The 20,159-nt window shown below is 35.9% G+C and overlaps 1 protein-coding gene across 4 annotated transcripts in view; it reads left to right on the plus strand.

The window, feature by feature from the left end:
* Positions 1-20,159, plus strand: part of DIAPH3 (diaphanous related formin 3) — a 569,365-nt gene that overhangs the window by 257,080 nt on the left and 292,126 nt on the right. For all 4 annotated transcript variants that reach the window (XM_082435809.1, XM_082435810.1, XM_082435807.1 and 1 more), the window contains one exon: positions 14,075-14,170. In XM_082435809.1, the coding sequence (XP_082291935.1) occupies positions 14,075-14,170 (96 nt within the window). The remainder of the gene's footprint in view (positions 1-14,074; positions 14,171-20,159) is intronic.

A 20,159-nucleotide genomic window follows, 5' to 3' on the forward strand; every position in this document is an offset into this window, starting at 1 on the left:
TTTGTCTGATGATTCATTTGCAAATATTTTCTCCCATTCTGAGGGTTGTCTTTTCGTCTTGTTTATGGTTTCCTTTGCTGTGCAAAAGCTTTTAAGTTTCCTTAGGTCCCATTTGTTTATTTTTGTTTTTATTTCCATTACTCTCGGAGGTGGATCAAAAAAGATCTTGCTGTGATTTATGTCAAAGAGTGTTTTTCCTATGTTTTCCTCTAAGAGTTTTATAGTGCCCGGTCTTACATTTAGGTCTCTAATCTATTTTGAGTTTATTTTTGTGTGTGGTGTTAGGGGGTGTTCTAATTTCATTCTTTTACATGTAGCTGTCCAGTTTCCCCAGCACCACTTATTGAAGAGACTGTCTTTTCTCCATTGTATATCCTTGCCTCCTTTGTCATACATTACTTGACCATAGGTGCATGAGTTTATCTCTGGGTTTTCTATCCTGTTCCATTGATCTATATTTCTGTTTTGGGGCCAGTACCATATTGTCTTGATTACTGTAGCTTTGTAGTATAGTTTGAATTCAGGGAGTCTGATTCCTCTAGCTCCGTTTTTTTCCCTCCAGACTGCTTTGGCTATTCAGGGTCTTTTGTGTCTCCATACAAATTTTAAGACTTTTTGTTCTAGTTCTGTAAAAAATGCCATTGGTAATTTGATAGGGATTGTATTGAATCTGTAGATTGCTTTGGGTAGTATAGTCATTTTCACTATATTGATTCTTCCAATCCAAGAACATGGTATACATCTCATCTGTTGGTATCATCCTTAATTTCTTTCATCAGTGTCTTATAGTTTTCTGCAAACAGGTCTTTTGTCTCCCTAGGTAGGTTTATTCCTAGGTATTTTATTCTTTTTGTTGCAATGGTAAATGGGAGTGTTTCCTTAATTTCTCTTTCAGATTTTTCATCATTAGTATGTAGGAATACAAGAGATTTCTGTGCATTAATTTTGTATCCTGCAACATTACCAAATTCATTGATTAGCTCTAGTAGTTTTCTGATGACATCTTTAGGATTCTCTATGTATAGTATCATGTCATCTGCAAACAGTGACAGTTTTACTTCTTTTCCAATTTGTATTCCTTTTATTTCTTTTTCTTCTCTGATTGCCGTGGCTAGGACTTCCAAAACTATGTTGAATAATAGTGGTGAGAGTGGGCATCCTTGTCTTGTTTCTGATCTTAGAGGAAATGCTTTCAGTTTTTCGCCATTGAGAATGATGTTTGCTGTGGGTTTGTCGTATATGACCTGTATTATTTTGAAATAGGTTCCCTCTATGCCCACTTTCTGGAGAGCTTTTATGTTAAATGGGTGTTGAATTTTGTCAAAAGCTCTTTCTGAATCTATTGAGATGATCATATGGTTTTTATTTTTCATTTTCTTAATATGGTGTATCACATTGATTGATTTAGGTATATTGAAGAATCCTTGCATCTCTGGGATAAATCCCACTTGATCATGGTGTATGATCCTTTTAACGTGTTGTTGGATTCTGTTTGCTAGTATTTTGTTGAGGATTTTTGCATGTATATTCATCAGTGATATTGGTCTGTAATTTTATTTTTTTGTAGTATGTTTGTCTGGTTTTGGTATCAGGATGATGGTGGCCTCATAGAATGAGTTTGGGAGTGTTCCTTCCTCTGCAGTTTATTGGAAGAGTTTGAGAAGGATGGGTGTTAGCTCTTCTTTAAATGTTTGATAGAATTCACCTGTGAAGGCATCCTGTCCTGGACTTTTGTTTGTTAGAAGATTTTTTTTTTTTAATTTATTTATTTATTATTTTTGGCTGTGTTGGGTTTTCGTTTCTGTGTGAGGGCTTTCTCTAGTTGTGGCAAGTGGGGGCCACTCTTCATCGCGGTGCATGGGCCTCTCACTATCGCAGCCTCTCTTGTTGTGGAGCACAGGCTCCAGATGCGCAGGCTCAGTAGTTGTGGCTCACGGGCCTAGTTGCTCCGCGGCATGTGGAATCTTCTCAGACCAGGGCTCGAACCCGTGTCCCCTGCATTAGCAGGCAGATTCTCAACCACTGCGCCACCAGGGAAGCCCCACAAAGGTTATCTTATGTCATCTTCTCAACAACTGTGCCAAGTGGGATTGTTATACGTCATTCTGTCTTCTGCAGCCGGGTCACCAGTAGGCTGTAAGGCGCCATTTTGTGCACTGACAAAGATGAGGTCACTTTTTGGAAGATTTTTAATCACAGTTTCAATTTCATTACGTGTGATTGGTCTGTTCATATTTTTATTTCTTCCTGGTTCCGTCTTGGCAGGTTATAACGTTCTAAGAATTTGTCCATTTCTCCAGGTTGTCCATTTTATTGGCATAGAGTTGTTTGTAGTAGTCTCTTAGGATGCTTTGTATTTCTGTGGTGTCTGTTGTAACTTCTCCTTTTTCATTTCTAATTTTATTGATTTGAATCCTCTCCCTCTCTTTCCTGATGAGTCTGGCTAATGGTTTATCAATTTTGTTTATTTTCTCAAAGAACCAGCTTTTAGTTTTATTGATCTTTGCTATTGTTTTCTTTGTTTCTATTTCATTTATTTCTGCTCTGATCTTTATGATTTCTTTCCTTCTGCTAACTTTGGGTTTTGTTTGTTCCTCTTTCTCTAGTTCCTTTAGGTGTAAGTTGAGATTGTTTATTTGAGATGTTTCTTTTTTCTTGAGGTAGGCTTGTATAGCTATAAACTTCCCTCTTAGAACTGCTTTTGCTGCATCCCATAGGTTTTGGATCATCGTGTTTTCATTGTCATTTGTCTCTAGGTATTTTTTGATTTCCTCTTTGATTTCTTCAGTGATCTCTTGGTTATTTAGTAACGTATTTTTTAGCCTCCATGTGTTTGTGTATTTTACGTTTTTTTCCCTGTAATTGATATCTAATCTCATCGCATTGTGGTCAGAAAAGATGCTTGACATGATTTCAATTTTCTTACATTTACTGAGACTTGATTTGTGACCCAAGATGTGATCTATCCTGGAGAACGTTCCACGTGCACTTGAGAAGAAAGTGTAATCTGCTGTTTTGGGATGGAATGTCCTATACATATCAATTAAATATATCTGGTCTGTTGTGTCATTTAAAGCTTGTGTTTCCTTGTTACTTTTCTGTTTTGATGATCTGTCCATTGGTATAAGTGAGGTGTTAAAGTCCTGCACTATTATTGTGTTACTGTCGATTTCCTCTTTTAGAGCTGTTAGCAGTTGCCTCATGTATTGAGGTGATCCTATGTTGGGTGCATATATATTTATAATTGTTATATCTTCTCCTTGGATTGATCTCTTGATCATTACGTAGTGTCCTTCCTTGTCTCTTGTAAGATTCTTTATTTTAGAGTCTATTTTGTCTGATATGAGTATAGCTAACCCAGCTTTCTTTTGATTTCCATTTGCATGGAATATCTTTTTCCATCCCCTCACTTTCAGTCTGTATGTGTCCCTAGGTCTGAAGTGTGTCTCTTGTAGACAGCATATATAGGGGTCTTGTTTTTGTATCCATTCAGCAAGCCTGTGTCTTTTGGTTGGAGCATTTAATCCATTCACGTTTAAGGTAATTATCGATATGTATGTTCCTATGACCATTTTCTTAATTGTTTTGGGTTTGTTTTTGTAGGTCCTTTTCTTCTCTTGTGTTTCCCACTTACAGAAGTTCCTTTAGCATTTGTTGTAGAGCTGGTTTGGTGGTGCTGAATTCTCTTGGCTTTTGCTTGTCTGTAAAGCTTTTGATTTCTCCATCAAATCTGAATGAGATCCTTGCCGGGTAGAGTAATCTTGGTTGTAGGTTCTTCCCTTTCATCATTTTAAGTATATCATGCCACTCCCTTCTGGCTTGTAGAGTTTCTGCTGAGAAATCAGCTGTTATGGGAGTTCCCTTGTGTGTTATTTGTCGTTTTTCCCTTGCTGCTTTCCATAATTTTTCTTTGTCTTTAAATTTTGCCAATTTGGTTACTATGTGTCTCGGCATGTATCTCCTTGGGTTTAACCTGTATGGGACTCTCTGCGCTTCATGGACTTGGGTGGCTATTTCCTTTCCCATGTTAGCGAAGTTTTTGAGTATAATCTCTTCAAATATTTTCTCGGGTCCTTTCTCTCTTTCTTCTCCTTCTGGGACCCCTATAATGCGAATGTTGTTGCATTTAATGTTGTCCCAGAGATCTCTTAGGCTATCTTCATTTCTTTTCATTCTTTTTTCTTTAGTCTGTTCCGCAGCAGTGAATTCCACCATTCCGTCTTCCAGGTCACTTATCCATTCTTCTGCCTCAGTTATTCTGTTATTGATTCCTTCTAGTGTAGTTTTCATTTCAGTTATTGTATTGTTCATCTCTGTTTGTTTGTTCTTTAATTCTTCTAGATCTTTGTTAAAGAATTCTTGCATCTTCTCAATCTTTGCCTCCATTCTTTTCCCGAGGTCCTGGATCATCTTCACTGTCATTATTCTGAATTCTTTTTCTGGAATATTGCCTACTCCATTTCATTTAGTTGTTTTTCTGGTGTTTTATGTTGTTCCTTCATCTGGTACATAGCCCTCTCCCTTTTCATCATGTCTATCTTTCTGTGAATGTGGTTTTTCTTCCACAGGCTGCTGGGTTGTAGTTCTTCTTCTGCTGTCTGCTCTGTGGTGGATGAGGCTCTTTAAGAGGCTTTTGGAAGTTTCCTGATGGGAGGGACTGGTGGTGGGTAGAGCTGGCTGTTGCCCTGGTGGGCAGAGCTCAGTAAAACTGTAATCTGCTTATCTGCTGATGGGTGGGGCTGGGTCCCCTCCCTGTTGGTTGTTTGCCCTGAGGCGACCCAGCACTGGAGCCTACCCGGACTCTTTGTTGAGGCTAATGGTGGACTCTGGGAGAGCTCAGGCCAAGGAGTATTTTCCAGAACTTCTGTTGCCAGTGTTCTTGTCCCTTGGTGAGCCACAGCCGCCCCCCACCTCTGCAGGAGACCCTCCAACACTAGCAGGTAGGTCTGGTTCAGTCTCCTATGGGGTCACTGCTCCTTCCTCTGGGTCTTGATGCACACACTACATTTTGTGTGCCCTGAGTGGAGTCTCTGTTTCCCCTAGTCATGCCGAAGTCCTGCAGTCAAATCCCACTAGCCTTCAAAGTCTGATTCTCTAGGAATTCCTCCTCCCTTTGCCAGAACCCCAGGTTGGGAAGCATGACGTGTGGCTCAGATCCTTCACTCCAGTGGGTGGACTTCTGTGGCATATGTTTTCTCCATTTTATGAGTCACCCACCCAGCAGTTATGGGATTTGATTTTATTGTGATAGCGCCCTTCCTACTGTCTCATTGTGGCTTCTCCTTTGTCTTTCCATGTGAGGTGTCTTTTTTGGTGAGTTCCACTGTCTTCCTGTCGATGATTGTTCAGCAGTTAGTTGTGATTCCGGTGTTCTCGAAAGAGGGAGTGAGAGCATCGACCTTCTCCCTATTTAATATGGCATTGCTTTGTATCTGTCAGTTAATATAATTTATTGTTACTTTTTCTATTCCAAGGTTACTTAGCACTGTGTGTACAAATACTAATAAGTTGGCTTATTAAGTCTTTCCATTCTATGGCATGCTAGATATCCTGAATTACCTGTGTCCTCATTTGGACTTAATCCTTCTTTTAAATTAGGAATGTACACTGAGTTCTCATTCTTTTCATAATAGGGTTCTTTCCCCCTTCAGTTGATTCTCTTGTGTATGCATTAGCATGTCATACATTAACTTTTAGTCTTTGCTTTGTAATTTCTTTAGCAGAGGTATATTTCTACTTTCTAATATCATCAAAGGATATATGGGAATAGCTTGTGCTGGCAAAAACAATAGTTAGAAAAATTATTTTTTATGAATACACATATTATTCCATGACCAGGAAACAGCAACATTCAGAAATAATTCATAGGGGTAGGTTCTAGAAACATTCCTTATAGTGGGGAGATTTTGAGGATACAATTAAGGGATGTTTTTATAAGAAGTTGTGATGAGCCAAGAAAGATCATGTGAGAATGGGCTTCATTCTCTGGTAGCTGAGTGTTTAACTTTTTCATGATTCCTTTTACTTTCTTCCCTCATACCTATGGTTTATTGAATCAAAACTCATCTCAATTTGTAACTAATTTAATTAAAACAATTAACACTAAGATATACATGATAAATAGGCTTAACTGTCCTAGGTTTATTTTTCACCCCAGCAAAGCTTGTTAAGTTAAAAAAAGTTGTTGAATATGTGATTTTGAAGGGTGTTGATAATTTTATTTGGTTTGAACTCCTTTTTTTTTGCTATCTAAGCCTTTAGTCACGAAGGGGTGTTTACACCCAAGGGAACCTGAAGAAAGTGGTTCTTTTAGTTTGTAGTGGTAATACTTTTGAGATGAGCGATATTGCTAATTTCTGTGGTGGCAAAGGTCCTTAGAGATCAAGTAGTTTCCATAACAGTTTGTTTTGATCAGCTTGTTTTTTCATATAGGAAAAAGAGATGTAGAAAACAAATGCTTTTAGTTAAGTATGTAGAAATCATGTGATCATTTTGAAGTATATGTTTTAAGTTTTTTATAAAGTATATTCTCAATGCCTTAATAATCCTTTTGTACATCATTTAAAAAAAAATCTAGCTACACCTCTAGTTCAAGGCTTGTTAAGTAGTGAAATCCTTCTCCCCTATCCATATAGGACTTGAGTTATAGAGAAAAAATCCTTCAAGAAAAATTGTTTTATACCCTTGTCTTCTAATCGTATAGAGAAATGTGCATTTATTTGCTATACTTTTGATCGTTACTGGTGTTGAAATCATCTATTCCATAAGATTATATTTAGTGCTTCAACTAGTCTTCTTATATCCTATATAATTCTTAGCCTTGGTTTGCCAAACAGACATCTTTTTGCTAGTAAAATGCTCTGATTAGTTATGGCAGTCATATATTAATATTTGAGTAAAAAAATAATTTGTTTCTGCCCTATTTATTTTCTTTGCAGTTAGGCACATAGCCATTTATTTTTGTGCCTAGAAATATTAAAACTGGGTTTGACAGATCAGATGTGAGTAAAGCTATTTATACAATTATCGTTTTCAGTACCAAAGTGTTTACTTTGATATTTTGCCAAGGGGATAGTGCCAACTTAAAAAATGCTAATTTATTCCAAGTTTTCACTTTTTTCTATGTATTTTGTATCTTCTGTCTGCGAGCTGCCTAAATCTTCCTTGAAGCCATATCGTCCTATCACAACTCCAACAGTACTAACTCTAAGAAATCTGCTTTCTTTTCTCAGCCATTCACCTGTTCTCAATACCACCCCTAAGACTCCCAGGTCCATTCCATTCACCCCATGTAGCTGAATAACTGATCCTCGTCCAAAGGGAGCCACCATGTGAGAGTAGTGATGGGTGAATTCTCGACTTTCCCTTTGGAAGTATAGTTTTTTCCCATAACTTTAAATTCTGCTCATTGTGTTCAGGAGACCAAGCATTTCTCTTCCTTCCCCAGGTCCACTCACTGCCTCACCTACTCTCCCAGTGAACATGTGCAGCATGGAAAAATTCCATTACCTGAAAAAGCAACACTTGGGGAGTTAACTTCCTCTTATGTGATTGGTTGCAGACTGTTTTCCTGCTGCAGATTCCCTGCCCCAGAGCTTCTCTGGGCCTGTGATGCAGTGGTCAGTGTTCTTGTCTGGGATCTCGTGATAGCCGAGGCCTTTGTGTGACCTCGGGCAAGTAACTCATATTTTCTCTACTTAGGTTTCCTCACTGATAGATGAGGTAGTTAAACTTCATATTCAAGGTCTGTTTGCTTCTAAATTTCAGCCCAATAAATTTTTGATACTCTTTATTGGCCTCTTAGAACCTCAGTAGTTAGAAAAGTCAGGAAGAAAAACAACCACAACTGTGCAAATAATCTCTAGTTTATAGCTCTCTCCCTGCCCCCACCTTTCACCCCATTTGAAGGTTGTGGTAGGCCTCAGTTTTCATTTCCCAATCATATGATTTATGTTCGCTTTATTTCTGTAGTTGAGATGATTTTTATTGGCTTCTCTCAGTGTCATAGAGAATGGTTATTTAATCATTCAGTCACTTCCTTTTATCCTCTGAAGGCTAGTGCTATAATAATCTAATGAACAAAAAAAAGGTAATTTATTTTAAACATACAACATGTAAAATTTAATAGCACGTGTACTAAATGAAAACCAGAAAAAAATTAAAATGCTTAGTATTTTAAAGACATTGTCATAAGATAGTTACCCAGGAAGCTCTGACAAAAATAGAATAAAAAATTATTAGCCACATTTACTGATTTAAAATACTCAACTGTGGAAAGAGAAACTATAGTATTTATTACATTTTGTGCCTCTACTAGCTACTCACACATTTAGAATTGTGAGAATTATGCATATTCTAGAATTGTGCATATTCTAGAATTGTTTGCAGTGGTTAAATAATATACTGTAAAATTTATGTGGAATCCTATTCCTAGAAAAAGGTCACATTTTTAATCAATCTGATTAGAAAATAATGGAAAATGAACTAGAATAAGATGTATAACCATGTACCATGGAACTGTGATATTTAATGGAAAATTTAGTATGAAAGAAAAGATTTTGAAAGGAGATCCTTTATATAATTTTGCTGCTATTTTTGAAACTTTGAAAATAGGAAAAGAATAAAGAGAAAATGTAATTAAAAAAGACTTTTTCAGTTCATGGCTCTCGGCAACATAGAGTTTTGTCATCTTTGACTTCTTTCTGACATAAAACCCTCATGAAATGCGGCATATGCTGTGTTAGTGATCAGAACCATTCTTGAACAGAATTAATCTTCTCTTGGAAAAATGTAGGCTTACTCAACATCTCTAGGAAGTAAGGTTAAACACGGACTTATAATGGCAGAAAAGCTAGATTACAAGTACAGATGGCACTAATAATCTGACTTTATGGCTCATACTTGAAGAGAGCTAGTCTTTTAGTGAAAATGTATTGGTACTGGGTTTAGAATAGGAGCTCCACCAGTGGATGGGATGAGTCTAAAATGTGCTCGCCTCTGGGCTCCTGAGCTGTGGTCAGGCACTCTGTTTCTTATCCCTTATTTCTCTGTCACTGCAGAGGTAGGGGATGGTTTCAGGAAGGTAATGATCATTTCACTTCATTCTCACAAGTCCTTAGAGGTCCAGTGTCTCCAGGTGAGGGATGTAAGCCGCAGTGGACTGTGTATGGTACTCTGTGGGGCCAGGATGCAGAACGTGGCATTGAGATTCCAAGCCTGAGTTCCCTGCAGAACCCTGCACTCTCCTGGCTAGTATTCCACAGAGATACTGTCAGCATGGGAAACTGAAATAGGATTTTGTGAAAAAATTTCATTCCTGCTAAACAGTCTCCTTTATTCTTATTCCTCTTTAATGCATCCCTGTTGTTGTCAACATGTATATCCTGCTTTATCAGTGACCTTTGCATAAACATTTTCACTGGTTTTACTTTGATTTGAGGCAGTCCATTATCTGGCTGTATTTTTTTCCCCAGCAGTACTTTTCATTATTTCTCAGTATGAAAGATTTTAACCAAATCAGTCTGTTTGGATAATAAACTGATTATCTGGTTTCATATCTACATAAGCATAGTTCTACCTGTTTTTTTTTTTTTTTTGAATCTTGTTTTCTATCTTAGAAAACTCTGCTTCTTCCTCCCTTTACCCTATTTCCATTCCATCTTTCCCCAGCCATCCTTTGACTATATGGAGCAGAGAAGATAGGAAAGCCATGATTTCATTGCATTATGGGTATGCTGATACATTAAACTCAATGAGTCTAATTTGTTGTCTTTATAAAAAAGCAGAATTGGTTAAAATTGCTTCAGTTTCTGATTTGCAGGTTGAAGTGGACAACATTGCTAGATAAACTTTTTTCTTTTTTTAATGTGACACCTAACATATTTTACAACTAGTGGAAAGAATATTGGAGTCAAAGTGTAGTGACCCTTATTCTTTTATCAGATCTGTTGCTTTTAAAGCTACTTACCTTAAGCATTATCTTTCTCATCATGATTATGATGATGATGATAGTAGTCACAGAAATAGTATTACTCTTATGAGAATTATATAAGCAAGTGCAGCAGAAAGTGTTCAGTGTAATGCCTAGTAGATGTTCAGTCAATATTATTTAAAATTTAAGGTTATTCATTTCTTTGACTTTTTTCTTTATGTAGACCAGAAAATGTTTCAGAATGTGACAGGTTACTGCTGTTGAGAGATAAACTGATTTTTAAGAACTTAGAATCAGCCTTTTTCTTGAGGATAAAGATAGGAAAATAAAATGTATACATCTTCTAAAGAGTAAAGGATTGCCATTTGGTCAGGTTAAGGAAAGGAAGTTCACTAATAAAATTTTTACTCGCCTTCATCTGAAAATTTTAACCAATATAACAAGACAAGGAAAAGATTTCAATACTAGCAATAAGGAGACAAATGTATCATTATTTGCTGAAACCTGGAGAACCTGTGACAGTCAGTAGAATAATTATTAGGACTGATACCTGTATCACTGTTTCAGGTTTCTCTTCTGTACATTCAGCTGCCTCTTGTACATAACCATGTGGAGGTAAAAGAGCTCCTCAAACTACACATGTTTAAAACTGGACTAGGTCAAAACTGTTCCTCGTTTGTTGCTGAATTAAATAAACAGCACCATCATCATCTGCCTGGTTGCTTAAACCCTTCTTTCTCCTTTAGTCTGCAGGTACATACATACCTACATACATACATCCAACAGACATTTACTGAGCTTCTGCTATGTTCCAGGCTTGGTGCTCAATATACAACGGTGAACAAAGTTCCTGCCTCTAACAACTTGCTTTCTAATAGGGGAAGAGAGACAGTATCAGATTTATGATATGTGAGGAGTAAGTGCTTTGGAGGAGAAAAAAGGCAGAGTGATGGTGATAGAGAATACTGGGCGGGGGTCGGGGTGCTATTCTGTATAAGGAAGTAAGAGAAGTAAACCTTTTCTGTTAAGGTTTAACAGGAGTCTTTTGCTGCATTGTGGTGAAGAGACTGAAGTTGGTCAAGCTTGGAAATGGGGAGACTAGTTAGAAAGCAATTGCGATCCAGGTGAGAAAGGATGCTAGCCACAAGCGGGGGAGTATAGTAGCCCCCGCTTATTTTAGTGAATATTAAATTTTAAATTTAATATTAAATATTAAATTTTAGTGAATATTTTAGAGTTAGAATTGATGGGGTTCACTGATGGACTAAATGTAGTTTTGGGTTAATGGAAAGAGGATGACTTCAAGCTTTGTGACTTGAGCAATTGCAATAAGAGCATTTCCATTTCTAAGATGAGGAAAATTCCAGGAAGAGCAGCATGGAGGTGTGTGAATGTGGGTTTTGGACACGTGAAGTTGAAGGTGCCCATTAGACATCCAAGTAGAGGTGTGAGAGTAGGCAGTTGGATAGTCAAGTTGAAACTCAGGAGATGGGTCTGGACTGGATTCTGCTTTGAGGGCTCATCCATTCTCTCCATCCTGGTGGTCTGGATGAGGTCCCATTTTTTTCTCATTTGGATTACTACAACTCCCTTCTGTTTTGCCCTTCTACCATTATTTTTGCCACTCTTTCAATTCACCTTCAGTAGGCTGAGTTTTTTCTAAAATGCAGTTCTTTTGATGTCTCTCTCATACTTAAGCCTTCACTGGCTCCACATTGCTCTGAGGATAAAAGCCAGAATTCTTATCCTGGCTTAAAAGGTCTTGCATGATCTGGTGTCTGATTAATTTCTGGTGTCATTAATTTACACCCAATATTCTTTGCTCTTCTTCTTCTTCTAAAAAAATTAATTAATTAATTTTTGGCTGCATTGGGTCTTCGTTGCTGCACGCGGGCTTTCTCTAGTTGCGGTGAACTGGTGCTACTCTTCGTTGTGGCGTGCAGGCTTCTCATTGCTGTGGCTTCTCTTATTGTGGAGCACGGGCTCAGTAGTTGTGACACGCAGGCTCAGTAGTTGTGGCTTGCGGGCTCTAGAGCACAGGCTCAGTAGCTGTGGCACATGCACTTAATTGCTCCGTGGCATGTGGGATCTTCCTGGACTAGGGATCGAACCCTTGTCGCCTGTATTGGTAGGCAGATTCTTAACCACTGCGCTACCAGGGAAGTCCAGCTCTTATTATTATTAATTCTTTCTGTGCCCTTCAAGTTCTTGCAGAACCTGAAACACTATCCTTCCATTATCTGTCTGTGTCCTTCCTTCCCGCACCCTAAAACTTTCTCACCTGGCTAACTTCTTTTTGCTTTCTAGCTTTTACTTAGATATCATTCATTCCATGAAGACTATCCCTGGCAAGTATGGGTTAATTTTCTTTAGTATCCTGTGGTTCTTACCCAAACACTGAAGATATATCTATGTACTGTAATTGCCATTTACTTTGCAGTCCTCTCGATTGGTCCTTAAATTCTTTGAGGCCAAGACATCTCCATTTTGTTTAGCATGGTCTCTTTTAGTTGGTGCTTAATAAATACTTCTTATTTGAATGAAAGAATAAATAAGTAAAGTGAATGATTATAAAACATATATGCAAAATTCAGCAGTTTCTGTATTCCAGCAGTAACTAGTTGCAAAGTATAGTGGGGAAATGTAGAATTAACCAATACCCCCTAGGAGTATAATAGGAGTGTAATAGACATACTTAGGATACCTAACACTAATAATAAATATACAGGATGCCTATGCAGAGTGCTGTGTTAAGTTGAAAAATTATAGACACATGTCATGTTCATGATAAGGAAGTTTAGAAATTGTCAGCATATCAAATTTGCCTGAATCTGTTTACAAATACCTTGCAATTCAAATACAATTCAAGTGGATTTTATTTTTGGAACTTCGGAATTACTCTAAGGTTCCTGTGGAAAAATAAATGAGAAAAGTGAAGCAAGTTTAGAAAAGGAAGAAAAGTAATTTGAACAGCCAATTATATAGTAAGATATATCATAAATCCTATAGTGCTTAAGACAGAATGATAATAGCACAAGAGTAGTACATGGAACAATGGAGCAGAATTAGAAGTCCAGGAAAACACATAGAATAAAAGTGTAATATAAAATCAGTTGAGAAAGATGGTTGATTATTCATAAAATGATTTAGTTAATAAATATTTTGAAAAATATAAAATTTGATCCCTATTTCACACTATGTACCCAAACATGTAATTATAATGCTTTTCTGATATACAAAGAATTTAATTATAATGTGCTATCTTGTATATGAAGATTGTTTTCGAAGTTATTCTTCCTCAACATTAGTGATTTATTTGTACATATCTAACTAAACAATTTGATCCTTTGTTCTTTGTTATCAAGATCCTAATTTTGTAAAGATGACTTACTTTCATCAGAAGTGCTGTCAATGTATGCAAAAGAGAGGAAAGAAGACAGGTTCACTTTATTGGTTACAGCTGTTAACCTTGACTGTCAGGTGCTGTGCTATAATCACAATTCATATATTGTTGTTTAGCATGATGTATTTATTCTCTTACTTATTTTTTAGCAAGGACAGAGAGGTTAAATGCATTTGCTGATTTTTAAAAGCTCAGATAAAGTAGGTTGAGTATCAAAATTTGAATGTTTTTCAAAGATTTGGAAAACAAATTGTAGACATTCTACTCTTTGAGTTTTATATGAGCTGTCTTTTTAAATGAACAAGGTATATCAAACGTAGAACAGTTAGGTGTTTGTCTTTGTTTAGCACTCTTAGAGCTAACTTCTTAACCTATCCTAAGTGTAATACATTTACTTTTATAACTGTGTACTGTACATTGTTCAAAGGAGCTAACTGTACTTATTCTTCACCTGATAGCATTGGTTTCCATAGTGCACATCAGCTTTGTTTTTGTTTTTGCTGTTTAGACCTCTAAATATTTACTCTTAGTAGTTTTTCTAGGGAAAGAGCCGCCACTCCCCATCTGAAATAGTCTTTCAGACTATTCAGGTCTTTGGATATCTATTATTCTATTATTTTTATAACTGATTGAAACGATTTATATCTTTTTTTAGATTCTTTTATGACAAAGTTCATATCGTGTCTTTTGGCAATTAAGTGCCTACCACCCTTAACATGGATCTATCCTTGGTTTTACAGAGAGAAGAGAAGAGGAAGATTTTGAAGAGAAGAAAGCTATTAAGAAAAGAATTAAAGAACTTAAATTTCTAGATTCTAAAGTTGCCCAGAACCTTTGTAAGTATCAGATTTCAATACAATTAAATTAGCAAAACACACCACTGAACACACTGGTTCCTTTAAATTATTTCATTTTCTTTTTGACTTGCTTTTCATTTTATGTTAATTTTATTATTATCATTTATAATAAATTCAAAGATAATTTTCCTTGCCTTTAGGTAAATTATGAGTTAAATTCTTCAAAAGATTAATGCATATTAGAAGATAAAACTAAGAAAGGGAAATATATTTCCCATAACTGAAAAGAGACCTACCCTTTAAAGTCTTTCTTTTAAGTATAACAGTAAAGAATTATGGAATTTAGGTGATGACATAATATTTTGAAAAAAATTGGTAGTGGATTATTTCTTCTATACCGCTGAATCTCTATTATTTGTGATACTTGATCACACACAAAGGAGGTTGGAATGTTAATGGAAATAAGGATGATGATTAAAATGAATTCTGTTATCCCATCTGAGCAGTTCAAAGCCTTTCCTCAAAAGTACTGACTGGAAATACTTTAGATTTAATTATTGTTACAGGAGCTAAATTCTTAGTATTGAATTGTTTTCCTGACTGAATTATTGTGGGAGAAGAGGGCAAATAGTTTTGCTTCTGACTGATTTCTAACTGCATCTTAAATGCATCAAAGATAGTTCTATTTGGAACTGAGATAGTATGATCTGGATATATTACTTTTCTGTTGCTATAAGAGGGATAAAATGTGGAGAGTCTAGAGGCATGAAGAGCTAACATGGCTTTTAGTCTGCTTTTCAATTATTACATGCCTCAAGTGAGCTTTTTGCAAGTATTGGGACAAAACAATTCTTGATGAGAGGATAAAGATCCATGCTATTGATTAAAGAGGGAGTTAAGTTAGTGTACAGAGAAGGCAGAGTTGACATTTCTTTTGTGAAAGCTTTGGAACCCTCTTGCTTTGCAACTCACTATGGCAGAGGGCCATCTCTTTTTCTGCAGTGTAAGCCTGACAGGATCCCCATGGGTAGTGTGCAGACATTAGTGCTATTGGCCAATACACAGTTTTCTATTTCTGGGCACTTACCTGCCCCTTTCAAGTTAGGTGGTACCATGTGACTTGCTTGGGCCAATGAAAATATCAGTGGGGATGAGGTAACTTTTGTGTGGAAGCATTAATTGCTGATGGGAGCAGCTCCAGAGCTCTCTGCCCCACACCCAGAGTGGTGTTCATCATCCCGATATGAGGGTGATAAGTAAAGAGCCTGTCTTCCTGGTATGTGATGGACATGTAGTCTGAATTAGAAATGTGTTTTGCAGGGGAGGTTAGACCAGTGAAATTTTGGGGTTTGTTATGTGATACAGATATTTCAGGGAATTTCCCTCTTAAAGGAACATTGTCTCTGTTAAAAGCATTAGTAACTTAGATAATGTCAAAAAGTTCTATACTCTGTGATTTGAAAGATGATTTTTGTCTTAAAAAATGTTTATGACCTGCGTTACAAATTGTCCTGTTAGGTAGGTGTCCTAAAGAAATATCATTTTGAGTATAATTCTTTTCAGATGGGTTAGCCATGATAAGATAGCCTAAATAGCCATCTCAAAGTTGAATAATTGACTTGTTGAATAGGGTTCTATTTACATATTACACACATGTGCTAAATGGGATTTCAAATTTAATTGTAATAGCTGATGTGCTAGTTCTGTATTTGGCTCTTTAACCTTTACTACAGTCTCATCATGTAGGTAGTAGTATTGACATTGTAAGTAGGTGGGTGTAGCAGTTCTGGTAGCAGTTCAGTGTAGCAGTTCTGGTGGGTGTAGCAGTTTAGTGACTTGAAAAAGATTGCTGATTTTGAAAATGGCCTGTAGGGATAGGGCATATTTATTCCTGTTTAGAGATAACAAAATTATATTATCATAAAGAAGGACATTGTTGTCTGGGTTGCTGTAGCTAGGGCATATGTATCCATTCATTTAATTGTTATACATGTTTTAAAGTATAAGATCAAAAGGTCAGAATTCATACCAGGTCATCATATTATGAGGTAATCCATCTCAGATTATTCTTACGCTCTCTGATTGTAGCAAGTGCTATGATTTAAGCTTTAAGAAGCTTTAGCAGCCTATAATCTTTACTGTAATTATAGTCTGATTCACAGCTGGTTTTTGTCTAGGAAATTCAGAGTCTTCTGAGATACTGAATTCTGAGAAGAGTCTTGTGATGGTGACAAGACTCTCAAATCACTTAGAAATCTAAGATACTTTCTCTTAGATTTCCCTTAACTGAAATATTTCACAGAGTTTTGAGGAAAGGATCTAAAATCCACAGATTTATTTACCTATTTATTTAAAGGTGGGTTGGGATCCCTATATTTTGAGTTTGTAAAGGTTTTGGCAGACTCTGGGCTCAGTGTAAAAGATAGAATTCTAGCCATTCTAGGATCAAGAGATGGCTTGGGAGTTTTACAAGGTTCATATGTTTTACCAGATTTTTTGGAGTGGGTAGTAGAGCTATAAAGGGAGGAACCCTGAAACCTAGGAATTAATGTAAAGGTTTAAATATTTATAAGTTCCCTTGCAGAAAACATGTGTGACTGGTTCCAAAATCTGCACACTTTACACCCCTTCACTGCATTCAAAGCTTCCCACTGGGATCAATATAATCACATTTTGAAGGATAAAATGCATGTTAGTACAAAGATTCAGTTTAATGGATATTTTTTAAGCTTTAAATGAGTATCTCATTATTCTTAATAACTTTTAAATTTTTCTTTTTAAAGGCCTATGCTTGTTTTCTGATTTGTGTGTTATGCATTAGGCCATTTTCAACTCTTCTGTAGTTTATTTGCCCTTAGTTATAGCAAATGTTTTCCCCAAAACTTATTCATAAACTATAAAAAAAACCATAGTTCAATCTTTATAAATATATCTGTTTAATATATATGTTAATTATGGAATAATACCTGAAAGTAGTGGATGAATTACAAATATAGAAGAAAGTTAAGGAATAAGTTACGTCTGTCTGCAAAACAGATTTTTCTATTCACATTTAATTTTTTCTTTCATGTATTATTGTATGTTGTTAAACATGTATTATTAATTGTACATTATGTTATTTATGTTTATATAATTACATAATTGTATAAGTGAGATCATATAGTTGTTTTATTTGCAAAGTTAGGGGGTCCGCAAGACTACCTTCACTTCTGACACCAGTTGCAAATTTGGGGGTCCCCAAGACCACTCTTAAGTTTGATAATTTTTTAGAAGGACTCACAGAATTGACTGAAAGCTGTTTTACTCATGGTTATAGTTTATTACAGCAAAATGGTACAGATTAAAAGGGAAGAGGCATGTGGGGCAGAGTCCAGGAGAGTTGTAAGCATAAAGTTTGTAGTTGTCCTCTCCCAGTGGAGCCATGGACAGTAGTAGCTTTTCCCAGCAACGATATGTGACATTTCTCACAGATTATTGCCAATAGAGATGCTCACCCTAGCCTTGGTGTTCAGAGTTTTTACTGGGTCTTGATTATAGCTGAACCCCCATATGATGGCCTTAGTTCCCAGCCCCTCCACAGTTCAAGCTAATATTGTGTGACCCAAAGCCCCCACCATAAATCACATTATTAGCATAGACTGTCTGGTGTGGTCCAGTGAATGCCCTCAGTAAACAAAGACACTGTTATCACACAGGGCATTCCAAGGGCTTACAGAGTACCTCACAGGAGCCAGACCTTACTTGGGTAAACTTAATCCTTTACCACACAGTATGTCACCTTTTTCCACCAGATGCATTTTGTTTTCATATTATTCATTTAAATTTGTTTTAAATATATTGTTATGACATATTACACATATGAGAGAATATATAAAATGCATGATATATAAATCAAACATTCATACCTAAAGAAATGGAACATTACTAATACTTAGGGACTTATATACGACCCTCTCTAATCTTATCCCCCTTCCTGTGAGAAGTAACCTTATCCTGAATCTTGGGTTAAATATTCCCTTCCTTTTTTCTCTACAGTTTTACCGACCACGTACATGTTCCTAAACAATAAGTTGTTGGTTTTGACTAATATTGAATATTACATGTATAAAATCATACCATGTTAATGCATCTAGCTATAGTGTATTCATTTTCATTGCAGTTTAGTGTGTATAACATTCTTTGAATATTATACTTTATTTCATTCGACCTCTGGGTTGTTTCCTACTTTTGGTGATACTAATGGTGTGGCATACTATAGTTCTCAGGCTAAATGTCATCCATTGCCTGTTTTTTTAAATAAGTTTTATTGGAACTTAGCCAGGGCCGTCTTTTACATATTATCTATGGCTGCTTTTGGGCTACAATAGCAGAGTTGAGTAGTTGTGACAGACTGTATAGCTCACAAAACCTAAAATATTTACCATGTAGCCGTTTACAGAAAAAGTTTGGCTTTTCTCTAAGTATACCCCTACCCTAAGTATATACCTGTTCTGCATTCGTACCAATTTTCTCTTCCAGTCTCAAAGCTTGAGTGTTCCCACTGTACAAACTCTCCCATGCTTAGTGTTTTACAAGAAGCTAATGTAGCTTTAAAGAAAAAATAATGTTTAGGACTTGTTGAGCGTCCTTGTTCTGATGATTTGTCTCTCTCTAAAATTCTGGAAAATGACATTTTCTCTTTAAATATGCTTCTTCTGTGGTGTGTGTGTGTGTGTGTGTGTGTGCATGCGTGTGTGTATGTGCATGTGTTCCTTTTGGAACTCCAAGAAGACATTTTTAGGTGTCCTTACTCATCTTCTGTGTCTCTTAACCTAGTACTTTTCCATCTCTTTGTCTTTGTGTTTTGGGTAGCTTCTCTGCCTATGTCACCAATTTTCTCTTTATCTGATGTCTAATCCATGTGAGTTTTCTATTTCAGTAGCTACATATATATATTTTTATTTTTAAAGTTTTTTTCTCCCTCAAGTCTTTGTTTCTTTTTATTAATGTTCTTTTCTTTCCTGTCCAGTGTTTCAAACTTTTCTTTCATTTCTTTAAGTAATTATTTCATTTTCTCCAGGATTTCTATTTTCCTTTCTTTCACTACGGCTCAGAAATAGATTTAAGATTAAGATAAAAAATAACTTTTTAAAAATAGTTCAAGGTTCTCTGTCCACTTTGCCATGCTGCCTGAAATACAAAACTATAATTTCTTTCTCTCAATTACTATATTATGCCTCAGTGTAATTCTTTCCTTTTAATCTTTCCATTTAACATTATAACCTTTTCTATGTTTTGTTATTGTGTCCATGGTTAGGTTTCTTGAGTAGAATTTACTGTCTCTCAAAGGGAATTTTAAGGATTCTGATTAATCTTACTATCTTTCTAAGTTTGCAATACAGGTACTATCTTAACAATTTGCCTTCTCAATTTGCTTACTTCTGATGTTTAACATATATTATTTTTTTGTAACTTTTTTCTTATTCCTTTGAGTTTTCATACATTTTTCTCATTTTCCTATTTGGACCTCATTGTATTCTAAATGAAGTGGGAGAAAGCCCTCTGAATTTTGAGGCAGGCTCATCCCCCCAATTTCCTTGCTTTTTAATTGTTTTAAGCGCTTTTAATTGTTTCAGTGTTTTCTTTTTATTTTGTCAGATATCAATCTTTTCATGTTTTTCACTGATTTTTATGATTAAGAAGTTCTTCTCTAACCATAAATGAGCTAATTTGCCATGCTAAATTTCTTTTAGTATTCCTATTTGTTAATATTTACATTTAATCCTACAGTCATATGCAACTTGTATTTACATGATGTACAGATTTAGATTTTATTCCCTCTATATCAATTATTCATTGATTATCTCTTTGAGATCATATAGTTATTATCTTTTTGTGCTTTCTAGTGTCTACTACGGGGTTATCCTTTTATAATTCCACTAATCTCTATCTTTTACAATATAATTTAGCTCCTTTGTTCCATCTTATTCTTGGGATATTGAGGATTATACACATTTATAATTTCTAGCACTATTATCCCACATTTATG

The sequence above is a fragment of the Balaenoptera physalus genome (assembly GCF_965194825.1).
Source record: "Balaenoptera physalus genome assembly, chromosome: 18".
NCBI lineage: Eukaryota > Metazoa > Chordata > Mammalia > Artiodactyla > Balaenopteridae > Balaenoptera > Balaenoptera physalus.